The following is a 19,717-nucleotide window of genomic DNA, read 5'->3' on the forward strand; positions in this document are numbered from 1 at the left end:
ATTTGATACTGTACCTTATCAGGATGGACAACCAGCACAGCCTTCCTGTAGTATTTCTTCACCTGGTCAGCTGACACCAGGTCTGCCATGCCCACAGGCTTCCAGCGCATTTCACCCTCCCACAACACTGTGTGTAGAGTTGACAGCAGGGCGCGGATGTTTCGCTCCTTCCCTTCGATCCAGTCCAAGATCTACAGCGTGATAACAAAACAAATCTTTACTACTTGGAAGTTACTGTATGAGTGAGCTGATGAAAGCAGAGTTTCAAAAGGCATCCTAGCCTATACTCAATCTTATTGTTGTTTAGTAAAATCACCTGCTACATGTGTGACGCAGTATGCAAAAACTTGGCCAAGCCCAAAATGTTCATTAACTCAGATGTCCAATTCTGACCATTCTTTGAATCACTCTATATTAATAACAAGGCAAACAGATTTTGTAATTTAAAAAACAAAACAAAAAACTAAACTCCACCACATTTCCAAGAAATCAGTTGATTGCTCACGGTACACACCGCATTACCACAGGCTAAAGATGGAAAAGTCGCCAGTAAGGGGACAATTTTCACTCAGGCATGTTGCATGAGGATTTGGAGAAAAGTAGTGCACTGCTGTTTGCATTTCATAAACAGATATTGCATATAGGTGCAGGGCTCGCAAAATTTCAAAATCCCTGGTAGACCTTCTTGCAGGGACGCTTCAGTTTTTGGTAGCCCAAAATAAATTTAAGTAGCCCGAATAAAAAAGAGAGCAATTGTTTGATTGATGCATTGTTTCCTGTTTTGTTTCCTTTAAAATATTATACATTAAAGTATAATATTGTAACGGAAACAAAACATTAATCAAAAAATTGTTGAAACACAAATTACAACATTGTATAAAAATTACAATCATCAACTCAAATACTTGGTTCTAATTGAACAGAAATTTCTATGAACTTGTAAGAACTGTGTAGAACATGAATCAGTCTGTGTCAGATCCTCAATTTGAAATTTCCACTGAAGTCACGGGTAAGAGATAAGTGGAACCAAGATCGAGGCCATTTGCTTTTTGAAGTTTGCAAAGACTGCTAAATTTTGCCAGTGGCAGTTCACTCTTTGCAACATAGTACGCTGTTCTAAACAGATTTTTCAGGTTTATTTTTAGTATGTTATTTGCAATTGGTGTTTGTTCTGGGAAAGATACTGCAGACTGAGCAATAATGCATTTCTTGCATTTCTCATGGGTTCTAATGGGGGTCTTTCTTAAAATTACTGGTCCCAGTAACAAAGGCGCTTGTCGACTCAGAAATCAACAACACACCCGGCAGAACATTATGTTATTTACAGGGGTGCACATAAGTGGTCCGCAGGTGCGCGTTCGCTGTCAAAATAAAAGACGCGCACCAGATAAGAAGTTGCAACGCGTGTTTGCGTACATATAAAAGGCACTGTTTTTGTCCGCTAGAGTGCGATTTTCACGGCATATTCTGCACCAAATCTCTGTGCGTTCATCATTTGTTTGAAGCCAGCTCACCTCCTGCAACCACTTTTCCGAGAATAAGCGCTTCTTTTGTGGTTCGGACTCCTTCTGACATTTCTTTGGAGGTGGAGGAACACCAAAGTAATTGCTTGAAGGAGCTTGCTTCTTCATCTTTAAGAGTTCTAAACAAATGTCTGTCCTCCTCCAGAAAATCTTATGTACAAAAACACGCGTTGCAACTTCTTATCTTGTGCGCGTTTTTTATTTTGACAGCGAATGCGCACCTGCGGACCACTTATGTGCACCCCTGGTTATTTAGCTTGTCATATCGCAGCCACAGAAAACCATAAAGCTGCACTTTGTTTTTGCCTTATAGTCTGATTTGTCATAACTTTTCTGTTTTGTGGTAGGCTTTTCTTTGGCTGTCACTTCTTCACCCTGACCTGTTTTATTTTGCTCAGCAGAACTAAAATATATATCCTGCTGCTTTTGCACACGCACTCACATAACGCTCAGCGATTCTCTGCGCGATCAACCTCTCACATGTTTAAGCTTGCTGCGGGAGATTTCACTTGTCACGTTTGCATAGTAAGCTAACGATTGATAAGACGATGTCAGAGGAATTGGTGCGCAAATTATCGTCACTCACCAATCAGTGCTGTCGCTCTCTATAAACAGTTCATGCGATTGCAAAGTGAAAGCAAAAAACGAGCGCAAATTCAAACGCGATTTCAATATGTCACATATTGACAGTGGCTCACCGATGCCAATGACATAATTACCCAGCTACATTTCCGAAAGAATGCAAAAGCATTGACATATATTTTTCCTTCCTATGATAGCCCGACGGGCAGGGCAGAGACAGATTTTGGTAGCCCGACTGGAAAAATCGCTAGCCCCGGGACGTCAGGCTAGCGATTTTGCGAGCCCTGAGGTGGGATGACATTGGAAACACTGGGAAATCTGGTTGTTTTTTATATTATCAATGTTCGGCTCTTTTTTTTCTATGAAGCCGAGATTCTTGGTCGTCATCCTTGGCTGGCTTTTTGTGTCGGTGGACAATGGTGACTCTTTTCACAAGGATTAGATTTTTCTCCTTGACCACACACTGTGTGTTTTTAAGTGTCTAACATGCCCTTCATATATTCTGCCACAATTCTCTTAGCTCATCCTCCCATCGTCTCCTATTAGCCCACCACTACTGCCTAAAAAGTGACTTTCATTGTTGTCTGCAGATATGAAACAGATGAAACATAATAAATCATATTCAACATTTGAAAAATGCAAGCCATTTCTAAAGATCTACCAGTTTTCTGCTGCCTTTAAACAAGTCTCTATAGTTTTTGTTGATGTTTTAAAAACTTAGTTGGTTACTGTTTCCAATTTTATGCATTCATTTATTTTTTAATAATTTACTCTGGTATTATATTTGAATGTTTTTGTAAATGTATTTATTCACTTCTAATTTTTGCCTTCCTTTTTACTGTAACCATGTTTTTAGCAAATTTACCTTTTAACTCTTATGGTTGCAGTCATGGTTATGTGAGTTTTAGATTTTATTTATATCTTAATGCACTTTGAGAAAACTGTTTTTAAATGTGGCATATAAATAAAAGTGACTTCACATATGTGTTCAGTTTGCTACCTACCTGTAGTTTGAGAGGATCCATGTCTTTTGTGATCTCCTGTCTCCTCATTTCAGCAATGGTCCTTGGTCCCTTCTTGTCAGGTTTAGAAGCAAAACCCTGAGTTGAGAGCAGATCCTCGAAATCATCTTCCTTTACCTTTGGCTTGGGGCCTGAGTGTCAGCAGCACAGATTAAAAAAATTATGTATGATATGGAAATTTTATGGGCATATAAAAGATTTTAGGCTTAGTCATACAATGAGAAGCCTTTTATGACAAGACCAGGGAAATACAAAATAATAACAGAAAATCAGCAAAGTAATGAACATAAATATTCCAAATTCCATCTTTTTAGTTTCCAGCCTCTGTTTTAAGCTGCTGATGGTCTCCCCTGCTTACTGTTAATCACATACAGTGCAAGGCAAAAGTCTGGACAAACTAACTGAATCGATCTGTTTTCTACTCATTTTTAATTTTCTAAATTGTAAAAACTTAATTTAACCTTTTAATATCACTGGTATTGTTTGTTCCAAATGTTTAACCCTTTAAGACCTACCATAGAACCAAGTCCGCCAGAGCTTATCTTTATATTTTTACATGCTGTAGTGTCATTTGTGGGAGCATTTCAAGTTGCTATACATCAATACAACCGTTATATCCCAAATTTTAATAATTTTTATGCATTAAGCCCATAGTAACTATATAAATTGCAAGGAAGTGCAATAAACTACAAAAAAATTGAATTTTTTTTTTTAACATATATTTCTAGTTAGAGAAATGTAAGAGGCTTATCCCTCAAAACTGTAAATACAAAAAAGTTGCACAAAATAACAAAACAAAAATGTTTCTGGAATATTATGTTTTTGTTGCTGCAAGTGCTTTTTATGCAATTTTTGGGAAGCTATATGTGGAAGGAAACTGTGACCTAGGACAAACTAATGGCACAAGATGTAAGTACAACTCCTCCGGTTTCATATGCAAAAAAAATTATTGCGCTAGCTTACGTGGTTCCAGTTCTACAGAGATTTAAAAATTGTTACGCAAAACGGAGCATGACTGCTCCAACCGGTTTCAAAGGGGTTACTAGTATAAGTATAATAGTAATCATGTCTCTCTTACCAAATCCAGGCCCACGAACTCCTCTCTCTTCTCTCCCACCAATCACACTGGAGAAGTTAAGGTTGTAGTTGGGTTTAGAGGACTGTGTTCCTGCAGGCTGAGAAGCTGAAGATCCTTTGGGGCCAGATCCAGATCCAGGAATCCAAGGTTTGTTCTGGGCTGAGGTGGGTCTTGCAGACTGCCATGGCTGAGTTTGAGGCTTAGCAGAGGAAGAAGAGGAAGAAGGACCCTTTGTGCCGAAGGATGGTCCAGAAAAATTACTGCTGGAGGAACCTGCAGGAAAAAGATGGAGATGAGATAAATGGAAAGGCTCATAAGATTGACAGTCTTCCTCTTTTATGGGAATAACTCCTCAGCTTACATGAGCTCCTACCTGGCAAGTTGGAGCTCAGGTTTCCTAGGTCAGCAAAAGGATCAAAGGTCTGAGACTTGGCCTTTGACATGGATGGCATACCAGAAGCTAAAATGATCAAAATATGCAAGTCAACACTTTTATCTGGTTTCAATTTTGATTTCGGCTTTAAATCTCAAAAATTTTCAGTCACCAAAAGATCTGTAAGAAAGGTTTCTCCTACCTGTGCTGGTATAACTTGGTTTACTGGCAGTGGTGCTCATGCCAGCAGTGGTTCCTTTTGCCCAGCTGTCCCACCCACCCAGCAGGTCTGGTTGGCTGGCTGATGATGTCATTTTAGGGGTATCATTTACAAGCTTATCTGTAATAACACAAACATCCCAAGTGTCAACAATGGACTCTTTCCAGTGTAAATACAAAATGTTACCAGAAGAAAGAATATGAAATCCAGCTCAAAGATAGCTGGGCGATAACTATGACTGATGTCACAGGAACTGATGTACTTACTGAGGTTGAAGAGGCTGGTGTTGGAAGCAGGAGTGGCGTTACTGTGAGCTGAACCAAATCCACTGGTTGCTGAACTATCAGAACCCAACAAGTCTCCAAACAGGTCTGGTCCAGAGGCTTGTCGAGATGAACCAACGCTGGAGCCAACACCAGAACCCGACCCCATCCCAAACGGATCAAACAGATCCCCCATGGCTGCAACACAGGCAAAGTGACAGGAAATATCTATTAAGTGCAACCGAAGAAATCTCAGAATAATGCAGTAAGCATGTGTGAAGCCTCAGCCCTTACGTTTTTGGTCTGGTGTGGCTCCACTGGCTGGCCCACTGAAGAACAAGTCTTCCTGCACTGCTCCAGTCTGACCAGCAGGAGGTGCAAATAAGTCAGTGAGGAGGTCGCTGTTGCTAGAGGCGGCTTTCATTCCTCCCTGGTCTCCGTGTGGTGGAGCAGAGGACGAAGTTGAGGACATGGTTGGAGGTTGAGGGTCAGAGTTCAACCCCAAGAGGTCAGCTGTGTCTTCAGGAGGAGCCTCCTGTGTTGCAGGAGAAGCCGTCTGAGAGGAGACAAGGAAACCAAGAAAATAAAGAAATGCATGGACGCAAGAAATAAAGAATTTTGGTAGTAATTAACAGTGTGATAAACGGGGTAATAGTTTATTGATAAAATAATACAAGCCAGCCAAAGATTTTCTGCACCTGAAAGTCAGAATCAAACAGCGGCTCGCTGTGGTCACGTGACATTGGCTCTCCACTGGTGGCAGAGCAAGAATAGGACTCTCCTTCTGACTGATCACTCAGATCCTCCTGTTCATTCATATATCCTCCTTCTTGACTGTCTGAGGCATCCTGAGCGCTACGTACATCTATAATCACAGGAAGCTAGTCAGTGAGATTTTCCAGGGAGAAAGGTTTGTTAAGAAAATGCTACACGGATTAATAGAATTACACATTACAGATTAACAGAACAGAATATAACAGTGCATTACCTTCCCAGTCTAGGGTCTGGAAAAAGTTGCTGGAATTAGTATCATTGCTCATCGGGGACTCTGGTTCTGTTGCATTGGAGGTGTCTGGGGTTTGAGCTGGCTGGGGCGACTCTGAGTCATAAAACGCCGAAGAACCTGGCTGACGAGGCAACTCGGGCTTACCTGCAGTGATAAAAGGATCCAAGTTTATTTCATCTGCAGAAGCAAACTGGGAAGAACTTAAAAGCACCTTAAAGCCACATAAGAAGTAAAACATCTAATATAAAAATAAAATAAACAGATGACAACACTTTCTGCTAATGCTTCTCCACTACTAAACTAACATCCAGGCAACGTAAAGCCATGTACCAAATTTGCTGAGGATCTCTTGCTGTTCATCACGAGAGGAGAAAAGGATCTTGGGGTTGAGGCCTTTGGTTTGAAAGCCCTCCCATGGAGGAGTCTTGGTGCTGGGCCTCTCCCTGGGTTCAACCTCAATGTCCAAGTTGACCTGGAATAAGTCTGGGTACTTCTCCTGGATGTCACAGGCATCCAAATCATACCTGAAAAACAACAAGCAGATAAAAAAGAAATAATGAAGAAAGTATACTGAAAGCATTTTCAGTTTAAATTACTTGTTACAAACAGTGCAGCTGTAAAAGTTTAACAATGAAGACCACATTCAGCTGTTAATAAATAACAAGAAAATATAACCTGCAGCAGTATGTTATGGATAAGGCAACATACGTACTTGGCAAACTTGACAGTCGTTGCATTTCTTGGTACAAAGCCTGTGTGGAACTGGATCTGGAACATTTTCATGGACGCCATCTGAAAGACAATTATAAATGCTCTGAAAAGTGCATTTCTTCATATTAATTGCCACCTTGAGGCTTTAAGCAAGGGTGTCTGTATTTATACTTTTGCCTGCAGACGTCCTCCCAGCGTAGATCTTGCATGATAGATCACCACCAGTACGTCTCCTTGAACGGTAACATTGAGAGGAATCTCTGCTTTCCCATCTTCCATCTTAAAATCCCTGAAACATGAGATTGTGAGAGAGGAAAAGAGTAACATACATGTTAGATTGTTAAAATAAAGGGAAACTTGTCAGGCCATCCTTGTAGAGACCAAAAACACAAACTTACTGCATCCTGTCATACTCCTGTGATGTGGTGAGCACCCTCTCGTCCCCAACGTAGACTTCGCAGAATGGCCGGCACCCGTTACGCTGCTTGTTGAACAGTGGCACTGGTGTCATGATGATGGAGCGAATAACTACAGGCTTGCTGTGAGGGATGATGGGCTCCTCTGCCATCATGTCACACATATACTCTATATACCTGCAAAATTGAGATCATGTAGTATTTGATATGTGACCTACTAAGGATGACCAACACACACCAGTCCTCTTTTCTACACATTTTAACTTGAATATTTTTCAATACCTCTTGTGTGAAGGTGATATGCCTGGTGGACAGCGTTTCATTGAGAACATGTAGACTGCTGCCTCAGCAGTGGTGAAAAGGCGGCAAAAACACAGGAAGGAGCAAACTGCCACTGCTGATGCTGCTCTGCCATCCTGCACACAGAAAGGGTACACATTAAAGCTATGACAGGTGACACTCCATTCAATTTGACGCCATGCACTCCTCTCTATAAGAGCAGGCACAAAGGACTGACTTACTTACCAGACAGTGTACCACACAGATGTTCCTCTGGTCCTGTTTGAGCCATAGATGCATGTTCTTACATACGCTGTAGAGACTGCGGAGGTTAGGGGCACGGCGCAGCTGCCAATTACACTCTGAAACCTGCGCGCACACACACACACACACACACAAATAATACAAATTACTGAAATAGTGACGTAACAAGGACACATGCTTCAACAATAGCTACTGTTGTGGCAATAATAAGCTTATGCATGACAAAAGCACAGATAAACACTACTATACCTGTTATCATTGAGAGTAAACAAAGTATAACACTAAGCTATAATTTAGCATTGGTTTAAGTCATTTCCCACACCGACACAACCTTGTATCACAAAGTGCATACCCTGTTGTGGAATCGAGAAGGCCTGTATGATCGTTTGGAGAGGTTGTAGACAGCGTAGTGGCCAGCATGACGTGAATCAAGGAACAGACGGACATCCTCAATGTTGTTCTTTATCGCAGACTCCACCCCTTCTGCTGGGAAAGACATGACTGCACGCGCACACGCACGCACACACACTTTCATTACAGGCATGTCTGAATCGGGTAACCGATGATGCTATGCTTGTCCTGTAATATTAAATTACTTGACAATCAAATAATAGTCAATGAATCCTAAAGTGTTTGGGCACTTTACCTACCTGCAATTCTGGAGGTGATGTAAGAAATATCCAGGTCCCCTTTGGCATAGCTGTAACAGAAATGACAAGCGCCGTTATAAAAGCAGTATGTAAACAAGTTAGAAGCATAAATGATACATTTAAGAAAATAGAGGAAATTAAACTGGTGATTAATGTCTGGGAGACTGAAAAAAAAAATCCAACGGATGTAAGCTGAAGAAAAACTTTTCAACTCTGGTTTTGAATCTCAGATGTTGAAATATTATCAACTGAAAATATTCATCTCTGCCAGAGCAGCCATTCAGTACACAATTTTAAACAGTTTTGATGAATATTGCCTCAATAATTATGCAAAATTGATTAAGACAGTCCCCAGTTTATCCTTCCGCTGAGTCTTTATTATAGCACAAGCATCTGGCAGATGCTTGTTGTCAGCATTCATTACTGCAACATTCATTACTACAAATAGTAGTGAGTATTAAGTAATACTGGCAGTAAACTTATGTAGTTAGGTTTCATTGGATCTTACTGCACATGCAATCATACTGGAAGAATGACAACAGGTAAAACAACAGAGCCTGATTCCTACTGCACACAGTTTAGTACAGACACACAAACCATAGGCCAAGCAAAGAAACTGAGCTATCTATGATGATTAAATTAATCTGTATTAATCGGTATTAGGACAAATAGATGATGCAAATTAAGACAATATATAACTGAAAATATTATCTGGTAAGTACTGGAACCATAATAAAACTTCAAACACTCATTCAAACAGTCACTCATACTTGTATACCACAGTCTACATATAAAGTTGCAATTGCAATTATACATTTTCAACTAGAGCTGGGCGATAAAACGATAACGATATGTATTGCGAAATAACTTTTTCTCGATAGAAAAATTAAACTATTGCGATAGACCTCATCTCTCTTGTCCTCTTAAAAAAAAAAAAGAACAGCCAATCCAAATTAAGTAGCGCAGAGCCAAACCAATCACAGCCGCAGCGTCACGTCACGTGACTTGTTACGTACAGCACAAGCGCCAAGGCGCACATGTGTATTTGTTTTTGCAGCCGTGCAGCCCGGGTAATGAAGGAAAGGAGTTTGCTGACTAGAGAAAAATCAACCGAGAGCGTGACCGAAGGTTATCGAAGAGAAAACAGATGATGGTTCCAATGCCGGAGAGATTGTTGAACGGAAAAGCCATAGAAGTTTCATAGTGTGAAGGTCTTTCAGCTATTTCAAGTCTGACAAAAAACAGAGTAGCGCGCACTGTAAATTGTGCCGAAAGCAAGTCTGGAAATACAATAAAGTGGTGCATGCTCAATCTCTGACTGAAAGCGCTAATTCGTCATTCGGCTTTTGTCAGACTAAAGTAACTGTTAAAACTGTTTGAAAAGCTAAGCTATACAACAAGGAGAGATTGAGAATTTCCTTTTAGTTCTCAGTTTATTTGATATTGACAAAAGTTAGTCAATTTTGTCTGTTCTTCTGTAAAACGACCTAAGATTTATTTTTAGAATTAATATTTTGTTTCTAAGTGGAATTGACAATTTAGAAGTCTGTTTTGTTTGTTCTATTTTGAAACTTAAACGCTTTAGCGGCTGCCTTTTGTGTAGTTTGCAATATTTGCCTTTATTTATCTGAAACTGAAGTCTCATGTTCCTTAAGTACATCTACCCTGTTGAACTTATTATGGGAAATAAATATTTTACTTAAAACAAGCTGCTAATTATTTCACATTTTACTTGTGAGCAACGGCACATTTAAATCTTACAAATATAGTTATTTGGCTTATATCGTGATATATATCGTTATCGCCTGAAATGAAAAAAACATATCGTGATATGAAAAAATCTTATATCGCCCAGCTCTATTTTCAACCCATGCCGAAGCTACTTTAATTAAAACAATATGGACATTCTGAGTTAAGATAAACCCTAAAAGGAAAAAGACAGCCAAAAAACAAAAACAAAAGCAAAGCATGCAACTGAATCACAAGTTAATTAAATGTGATGATTCAAAGATGTAGCAGTTAAAATGGGTAAAAGAGGTTTGAAAAGAGAAAGGTGTATAATAGTACGTATAATATGTAATAAAAAGGTCAAAGAGATGAAAACAGTCACACATAAATTAAACAGCCTTTTTGAATTTTGAGTTGAAGTTAAACTAAAAGTAATATTGGATATCATGAGATTCTCTATGTAGACCATAAAAGCTCCGCTGAGTCAAGCTACACCAACACTTCAGTGTCAAAACTAAAGCTTCCTGCAGTCATGTGACTTTGCATTTGTTCTCCAGCAGATATGCAGTTCTATTGGACGGTTTTCTTTACCTTCCTTAAATGTCATTTCTTCATTAAATTTCAATAATTGAATATTTCAAATGCTTCTTTTGACCTACTTTTGTATGGATTCATTATTTTCAGTTCCAGACATAGTTACTTAGCAAGTCCATAGTTAAGCGTTGTCACGAGGTTTAAAGCTTAACAAGTCATTTAAGCTCTATATTGTTTGTTTAATTACTGCTTAATGTTAAGTTCATGGCATCAGTGTTATACAGATATGTTATTAAGTAATTTTTAACATGTGAATTTTTTTTAATGGATATGTTACAGTTTTAAGTTAACAGTTTTCTAAAAGTAAGAACGCAAATAACTAAATGAGCTATCACGCTTGATTTGACAAAAATAACAAGCAAAAATCAAAAGGTTGTTGCTTCCCTCAGACAGAAAAGAAAAATAAATTTTTTTTTAAATTTATAGCAAGAAATATGATTACTATATTAAAGGCCATTTAATTGAAGTTAATGAGTACTTTACCCTTTTAATCGAAGGCCATCACTGCTATGCTACCAATTCTAGTTATCTTTAAACAAAGTTCTCATAAAATGAGTTTACATTTGCAGAAAATAGTTTCCTGGAAAACTCACGGACAGTGAGTCTGCCCTACTATGTCATTCGCTGATATAATTTGCCAGTTATTTCACCAATAGGTATGGGAGCTTGTCCATTCACATCATGCTCTGCATTCACTCAGTTGAATTACTGAATGTGCGATGTTAGGATCAGAAAGCTAGGATGGTGGGCACTGAGCAACAGAAGATGTGCAACATTTTTTTATTTTTTTCCTACTAAATCAAACACACACTACAGAATACACAGAGTAACGCATGGACTGACGCATTTCGCTGACCCATATTTACCTTGGGTTGCTAGGAGATGGACACATAGTGGGACCATGAGAGTTTGAGACAGAGAGGAAGAAAAAAAAAAACAATAAAAACAAAACAAAAAAACAAAACAAAATCATCAAAAAAAGGAGAAAGTCAATGACAAAACCAAATGAGACAGCAAATTTTTAAAGATGTGGATAATGGGACTATGAAAGGAACACTTTGCTGTTTAATCTTTCTATACCTTCAACAATCATTACCATTTTCACTGGCCAGTGCAGCCAAGTGTAGCGGCCCAGAAAATCCACTGACTTGCTTGTATAGCAATGGTCAATAAAAGGAGGACAGATGAACTAAGGTTTGTCATTTCCTGGGACCATACACATGAAATCTGAGTGTAGAACCACATTTTTGACCAGCAGACAACAAAATGTTCCTTTTAAAGGTAAATCTGGGATCAGGGTATGAGTGAGAATGAGACATACGCAGACAACTGCTTTCACATTAGGCCTTTGCAACTATGATGAAACATGATAACTGAGTTGATGACATGACTGAGAAACAGTATTGCTTAAAAATGGTTGCCATTTGCTGGATGTCTGAATTAAAAATTTGTTATAGGACCAAAAGTGCATACTTTCATTACGGGAAATTCAAATTTGTCAGTGCCAAAGTAAATACTGCAGTGGAACTATTTTAAGTTATAATAACCAATGTCAAATGTGAAAAGTTTAACTGAAATGTATGTTAACTCCCAAAATGAAAAATACATACATAATGATGGAGATTAACTGAAAGACATATGACTAAAAGTGCAAAATAAATAAATAAATGTAACAATAATACTCCTGATAACAAAAGGCTTCTTACCTAGCTACTGACTGGATGACCTTGGAGGAAGTATCCTTTATGTTTGTCAGGAAGCGTTCTGTTCCTCCCTTTAAAATATCAAACAGGCCACTGCCAGACTGATCGGGGTCATATACACCTATAAAAAATGTTGAGGAAAAGAAGAATATGGTAAATATAATGAATTTAGAGGCAATGCCAGAGATTAAGCACTTACAATCAGTTTAGCTGGTGAAAGCACCCCCAGCACCTATTAGCTGCAAGAGGAATGACACTTGTGACAAATGATCATGCACATATAAATACTTAATTACATTCTGGGGTTCATCAAAAGGGCTCAAAAGGAAGCGTTTTACCAATAAATGTTTCAGATAAAATCAGTTTATTTTAGCTGCAATGCAGCTGCCTGATGCCGAGGTGCAACAACAGGCAGTTGGAGCCGCTCCTCACAGGAAAGAGCAAACATATTCTGGCTTTCGACAGATGGTTGACAGGCACTGCAGAAATCCTCTTAGTGAGTGGACAGGAGACAGCTTGCAGGTCTGTGTGTGTGTGTCCCAAAACCCACACAAATTACCGTAGTTATTTTTATATCCTTCATGATTTACTTCATTTGAAGTAGACGTACTGTATGGTGGGACAGTCACACTGTTGCATACTAATGCAAGGTCTGATTATGCAATGTTTATTTTTTTCCAAAGGTGCATTTGAATCAAATTATTTTTTGCAACAGATTCACATTAAAAAAAACAACAAAAACAAACAAAAAAAACAAACTTGAAATCTGAGCACACCGCTATCAGCCGTGATATAAACATTACAGTTGCACATTGCTAATTATACTACACAAGAAGCACGCCAACCTCTTAGCAGGTTAGGGCTAATGATACATCAAAATTAGTGTGTTACAGAGTGAAAAAAATATTTGTTGCAAAACATTTATGGTGACTGTCTGACTCATCATGCCAGGAACCTGAACAGAAATTGTAACAAATATGAGGATTTGTTCTACCATTAAAAATAACTGGTTTCCTGACAGTACATCATAGTGGGCCCACGCTCAGACAAGGAGGAAACCTTTACTGATCTCACAGGACTTTGTATATGCAAGAGCTGGCATGTGTCAACAGTTGGATGGTGACTAACATACCAGCTTACCGTATTTATTGCGTGACTTTCAGGGATACGGTCGAGAAGTTAAATGTCATGTTCAATCACAGCTCAATGATAAACTTTATAGGACAGATGTGGATTTAGCAGTTTCTAATGGTACTTGCCCACAGGGGCATTTTTCAACAAAAGGAGTCACGCATTTTCTCACCGATAGACATTTGACTGGTGTTCTACTAAACAGCGACTGACAGGTGCTCTCTCTTTCTCTCAGCCTTCTACAATCAGGCAAAGACCTGAGTACATTTTTGCTAGGGACGTTTGTGCAGGGATTTCAAACATAAACCAATAAACTGGCTTGCCTGTGAACGTCTATTAGAAAAACAATCCAGCCAGAGTTGTTTCTAAAAATAATTTTTAAAAAAAGGAATTAAAGAAACCACACAGGTGCTCAATCTGTGTTTGTTTTAAAATCAGCAACAGGTAGTTTAGAGGATTGACTACATGTTGACGTATGTAGGTCATTACTGATTTGCATTATGTGCTCCAGAACTCAGCTTTAAGTAAATGAGTAGTGGACAGTTTCTTGAAACATAATGCAACTCTACTAAAATGCACTGCACAGCTGGTTATACAGATAATGAATATGAAATGTGCAAATAAAGATGTTGTGACATTTCCATTTAGGACAGAATGAAATATCTATAATATAAAAATATCAATAATAGTGTTTTCAAGAACTTCAGTATTAGTCTCCTATACGTTAATGTTAACACCTGAAACAAATAAACACAATAAAAACACAATCTAACAAACACTGACCCAAACCTGTGTCATACAACAACAACAACAACAAAAAGAAAATAAATGCAAAAAACAATTTACCTGCATTGTTATGGCTGTTGTGGATCTGCATGGATGGCTGTGCTCCATTGTTGCCAAAACCTCCGTTCTGCTCCAGCAGCTGCAGACATTCATATCCATCATACACTGGACGCCAACAGTAGTACGTACTTAACATTGCAACGAGCAGGTCAACAATATTTTTAAAAAGTTATGATGAAAAAAGATGTTCTGTGACCTAGACTGTCTGTAATGTTTAAAAAAAAAAACAACAAAAAAAAAAAAACAGTGGCTAAACCACCCCGGGAAAGAAAAACATCATAAAAATATCCAAAAAGAGAAAAAAAAAAATTCCAAAAATATACAATTTTTAAATATATAAAATAAAAATAGAACTTGATAGAAAATGAACAGTTAGAGCCCCTTAAACAAAGGAGTAGGAAAAAATGTGTTAAGCACACGTCAGGTCCCTGAAGGAAAAAAACAAAATAAAAATCTGTAACTCCATAAAGTCGATAAATTACAACAAATTAAAAACAGGCTGTGTCGGATGATAGCTGTCGATCTGGGGTTTGTGTTCAACAGCCAAACAGCCTCTGCGTAACTGTCGAGCTTATTTCCCTCTCAGTGTCTCACTTCCCTCACAAGTTTTCTCCTTTCCCTCCTCTCAGCCTCTCCATATGTCTGTGCTGAACTGCAGCAGGGAGAGGAGGAAGAGGAGGAGGAGAAGTCCGAGGATTATAATCTCTTTACATCCAGCAGGGAAACCCCTTCTTAACCCTAATCAGATCAGCAATCGCCAAATCTGCCTTCACTCTGCACACACTTACCAGCCTTATCAGGATTCAGTTTAGTGAGAAATTTGGAGAAATACAAAAAAAAGTCTATGTGCCTCGATTTCCTAATTTCCTAATGATTAAATGGTACTTTAATATAAATTTAGTTCAGCGTACTGACACTGACCAATTCAGCACAAAACAAGCAGGGAGAGACTGCAGGAAAATGCAATGAAATCAGTGTAAACCTGGCAAATGTTGAAACTGAAAGCAGCTTTATGTAAATCACAACAATGACCGAGGATTTAGTGATAAGTACCTGGATTTTTAAGGATTTGCTGTAAGAATGGGGCTGATAGGTTGGTCATGGTCGGCCACCATGCAGCGTAAAATGATTTTCTGTTCCAAAACCCTGATTAAATCTTAAATCTGATTGTGCTCAATTAGCTACTGTGGGTGGTAGGTGACAAAAAGCTGTTTTCTGCCATAACACTGACCATGCCAATAAAAACACAGTGTTACCACTGAACTGTTGGTATCACTTCATGTTTGCTTTAAATTTCAGTTCTCCCAGTCTCCACCTCTGTGTGTCTCTCTCCCTCTTTTTTGCCCCATTAAGACCTTACCAGCTGGCAAGAGAGGCCGCTGGGAAAGAGAATACAGACTCCTTTGTGCTTGTGTGTTTGTGCGTCTGTGTGTGGTGTATGTGAGGCTTAGCAAATGTAACCGCATCAGCAATTTGAGAGTGTTCAAGTTGTGTGTGTATGTGTGCACGTTTACACACACACAGAGGAAGAAGCCGTGTGGTTGGCCTGTCAATAGCCTCTTCACAGGCTGGCACAAACTGAGGATGAGCCCCAGTGCCCTTAACCAATCAAGTTGTTTACTCTAAAATACTTGTGAAAAGCTGTCGACGACTCAAAACCGATACCTGGAGCAGAAACGATTTAACTGCTACCAACTCTTCTGATGGACTCAAGATGAAGATTCAAGAGCTACTTTACACATATTAAAGGATTAGACATGCAAGCCTTATCATAACTACTGTAAATGTGAAGTGTTTTTTTCCGTAGTATAACTTCTTACATCAATGACGAGGGTACTTTTAGAACATGTATTTACCTCAGTAATGGGGGACTTGGGGTTGACGTTGCGTGCTGCTGCTATCTCCTGGAGCTGGTTGACCAACTCTGTAATAGACAGACGCTCCTCTGGGTTCACCTTCAACATGGAACCTGAAGAGGAGGAGAATGGGTAGAATGTGGGTTGAAGTTAGTATGATTATAAAAAAAGATACAAATAAAGATTTATGATAGCATAACTGATGTTTGTGGACAACACAATTGTAAAAACATCAATAAAAATGGCAGAAAGCTGGTTAAAATTAATTAATAACCGATTGGTCATCAATCACATACACAGAAATCAAGGTGAACAAAGAAAAAGAATCAGACTTTTACTTTAAACTGTATACTGTTGTGAGACTCAGAGACAGACAGATTTTGTTGCTTAACCAAACTAACGTAGTTAAAAGTTTTTAAATCACTAATGCATTTTGTACTGCATTGCATTGCATGACATTTCTACATGAATGCTATTGTTACAAGTGCAATCCTAAACATCTGGCAGTCTGATAAAGGTATAATGTGGCTTAAAGCATCAGCTTTATCTTGTGGGCATTTAGCTGGTATCGATTAATAAATGGACTGGCTCCCTGACGGGCAGTACATACGTATGAGGTCGTGATACACAGTGTATTTCACGTCGTTCTGAGGCATGGAGTATTTTCCGTTGACAATTTGTAGCTTGGCTCCATCCTCAAATGGATGCTGCTTAAAACACAACAGGTAGAGGATGCATCCCAGAGCCTGCATGTGAGACGACACATGATGAGTACAATAATCAAACTCCTTTGTTTACAGTAAAAACACACAAAAACATGCATCAAAAGACGATCAAAACAAAGGCAGAAGAAGAGAAAGTCAGTTGTGTCTAAATTATAAATGGAGGTATACTAATGTCTGAAAATGTCTGACCCAGATGTCTTGCTTCTCATTGATGGGAAAGTTGGAGTAGAGATCGATCATCTCTGGCGTTCGGTACGCAGGAGTGGTGTTCCTTGTTATCTACACAAAAAAATTTTTAAAAATGATTTGACATCAATGCAAATATCAAGCTTAAATCATATGTTTGTAAATCTTTGTAAAATTTCTTTCTCCCAATTAGACAGAACTGAAAAAGCCATGTGCTCTGTACAAGAAGTGCACAAGATGAGTACATTACTCACATCTCCATAATTTCGTTGTACATGTACAATGACAATAAAGGGCTATTCTATTCTATTCTATTATGTGCAACATGTGCCTGGTAAACAAGAAGTCTATTAGATTTACAAGCCAAGACCTCTGGTGTTCTGCATTCGAAGTTCATCTGTGGCAAAGCTCCAGTGTGTAAGTGGGCAGCTGTGTGGTTATGGTACAAATATAATTTACATGATTGATCAGGGCTTCCTGGACCTCTGGCTATTAATCCAATTAAAGGTTTCTGGTTTCTGCTCAACACCATATCAATACTGTCACTGACCCACTCTGTCTTTGTATGTGTATTTTTGTCTTCTCAATTAATCATCCTACGTTTTACAGTGCAACTAAAGGAAATAAAATGAAATCAAAGTGGCTGCGTTTTTTTTAATGTTTTCTTTAACAAATTAAAACCATATAAAATGCCGTCCTGTGAAGCAGATTTCAACCTTTAATCTCTAATCACATATTCAAGGGTATTAACACAATCTTGTGATCAGTGATGGAATTACTATTTACTGTTTTTATTTGCTGCTTATCTCTTGCTTTTAGTTCACTCTGAGGATCTTTAATAGCATTTTTCTTTTTCTGTCATGTTTTTTTTTTTAAACTTTAAGGATACTTTTGATTCCTTCCCTTATTTACAGTACTGTGCAAATGTTTTGAGCTACCATCATTTCTTTGCATTGCTAAGAAAATGGGAAATGCACATGTTTGAATAGCAATTTATTGAAACATGTGCAAACCTAGATGGAAGGTATGACCACCTTTATTTATGCTATCAAGTTTCATTAGGAAATCTTCAAGATTGGTTTTCCAGGCTTCATGCAGGAGATTCCAAAGCTCTTTGGATGTTGGCTGCCTTTTGTTCTGTTCTCTGTCAAGAGGATCCCACACTGCCTCAATAATGTTAAGGTTCGGGCTCTGGGGAGGCCAAGCTATGACTGATAGTGTTCCAGTTATAGTGCATGTTTTTTTTCAGATGGTATTACATGGTGAATCTAAATCTGACCATACTGTTCTTCCTTCATAATTCCATCAATTTTGATAAGACCCCTAACACCACTGGTTGAAATGCAGGGCCAAACCATGACACTCATTGCTGTACCTTTCCTCTAGCCTTTTCATTTCATAAGATCTGTTGTCACTGATTTTCAGTCTAGTTCTTGTTTAATTTGACATTTTCTCCTGGTTTTCTTAAGAATGGCTTCTTGACAGACACCCTTCCACTGAGACCATTTCTGATGAGGCTTAATTGAACAGTAGAGAGATCAACTGAGGAGACAGATGCATCTCTCAGGTCCTGTGGAAGGGCTTTTCTTATTTCTCAAGGACACAACTTTGAGATACTGTTCATCTCCTGAAGATAGCTTTTTGTTTTTTACTTTTTTTGTCAAACTGTGTTATATTTGAAATTTTTCATAGATACAACTATAGAAATGAGAACAAATGATGTGTTACTGAGACAGGCTGCTAGTAACAAAGTGCCTAAGTTGATTCTTTGCTAAGTTGTCAGTTATGTGTAGACACAAAATTGGTTCATCCATTGATTTAAGTAATTTCTTATGCATGAATGACTTATAGATCAGTGTTAAGTGGCATAAAAATATATTTCCAATTGAAAGCAGCCAATTCCCAAAGACAGGCCTTCAGAAAGCCTGGAGATCTATTGTAGAGAACTATTGCTAAAGATCACTTTAAAAAATTAAAAGAAATCTGGCTCCATGGAAACAAAATTTCAGGAAATGAGAGGTGGCTCCTCCTGTTGTTTTAAATATGCTTTATAATAAGTGACTTGAATCCAATAACTTCAGAATTCATATTTTAATCCATCTATGTGTTCAAAATCTTAGATAATCTTAGACAGACTTCAATATTAATGAAACTCAGAAAATATCATCTCATATAATACCCAATACAGCTTAACAGCACATGTACTATACAAGCAGGTCAGTGTTAAGATCACCAAGAACTGTCTGCATGCTTGGGTACCTCATCCTCCACCATTGACCTCTTCTGTGCTGACCAGCTGTAGTCTGGATAATGTGACACTGTGGTGGCGCTGCCAAAGTCACACAGCTTGATGGTGCCCTGGTTACTAATCAAGAGGTTCTCAATCTGCAACACATCAACCAAGCAGTGAGTTAGCATTTCATTTAATTGCCATAAGTAAGACTTCTGAGACAGAACAAGGGCAGCAGCACATGATACTATGAAAATGTGGTCATAAGTAAAAGTACCAACTAAATAACTGCACTGTATATTGTGCATTTTTCTTTATTCTCCCCTCTGAC

The 19,717-nt window shown here is 38.5% G+C and overlaps 1 protein-coding gene across 2 annotated transcripts in view; it reads right to left on the minus strand.

Annotated features, from left to right (window-relative positions):
• Positions 1-19,717, minus strand: part of gak (cyclin G associated kinase) — a 31,153-nt gene that overhangs the window by 4,237 nt on the left and 7,199 nt on the right. Inside the window, exons 6-29 of one of the 2 annotated variants that reach the window (XM_005459795.4) lie at positions 19,416-19,541; positions 17,160-17,249; positions 16,856-16,991; positions 16,246-16,358; positions 14,390-14,468; positions 12,416-12,533; positions 11,576-11,584; positions 8,388-8,437; positions 8,090-8,238; positions 7,720-7,842; positions 7,477-7,610; positions 7,177-7,371; positions 6,950-7,067; positions 6,780-6,859; positions 6,398-6,591; positions 6,050-6,211; positions 5,760-5,926; positions 5,356-5,617; positions 5,065-5,259; positions 4,781-4,918; positions 4,579-4,665; positions 4,206-4,478; positions 3,110-3,258; positions 15-191 (exon numbers count right to left, since the gene is read on the minus strand). In XM_005459795.4, coding sequence (XP_005459852.1) covers positions 15-191; positions 3,110-3,258; positions 4,206-4,478; positions 4,579-4,665; positions 4,781-4,918; positions 5,065-5,259; positions 5,356-5,617; positions 5,760-5,926; positions 6,050-6,211; positions 6,398-6,591; positions 6,780-6,859; positions 6,950-7,067; positions 7,177-7,371; positions 7,477-7,610; positions 7,720-7,842; positions 8,090-8,238; positions 8,388-8,437; positions 11,576-11,584; positions 12,416-12,533; positions 14,390-14,468; positions 16,246-16,358; positions 16,856-16,991; positions 17,160-17,249; positions 19,416-19,541 — 3,324 coding nt within the window. The remainder of the gene's footprint in view (positions 1-14; positions 192-3,109; positions 3,259-4,205; positions 4,479-4,578; positions 4,666-4,780; positions 4,919-5,064; positions 5,260-5,355; positions 5,618-5,759; positions 5,927-6,049; positions 6,212-6,397; positions 6,592-6,779; positions 6,860-6,949; positions 7,068-7,176; positions 7,372-7,476; positions 7,611-7,719; positions 7,843-8,089; positions 8,239-8,387; positions 8,438-11,575; positions 11,585-12,415; positions 12,534-14,389; positions 14,469-16,245; positions 16,359-16,855; positions 16,992-17,159; positions 17,250-19,415; positions 19,542-19,717) is intronic. The other variant, XM_005459796.3, reaches the window with a different exon arrangement.

The sequence above is a fragment of the Oreochromis niloticus genome, linkage group LG12 (genome assembly GCF_001858045.2).
Source record: "Oreochromis niloticus isolate F11D_XX linkage group LG12, O_niloticus_UMD_NMBU, whole genome shotgun sequence".
Lineage (NCBI taxonomy): Eukaryota > Metazoa > Chordata > Actinopteri > Cichliformes > Cichlidae > Oreochromis > Oreochromis niloticus.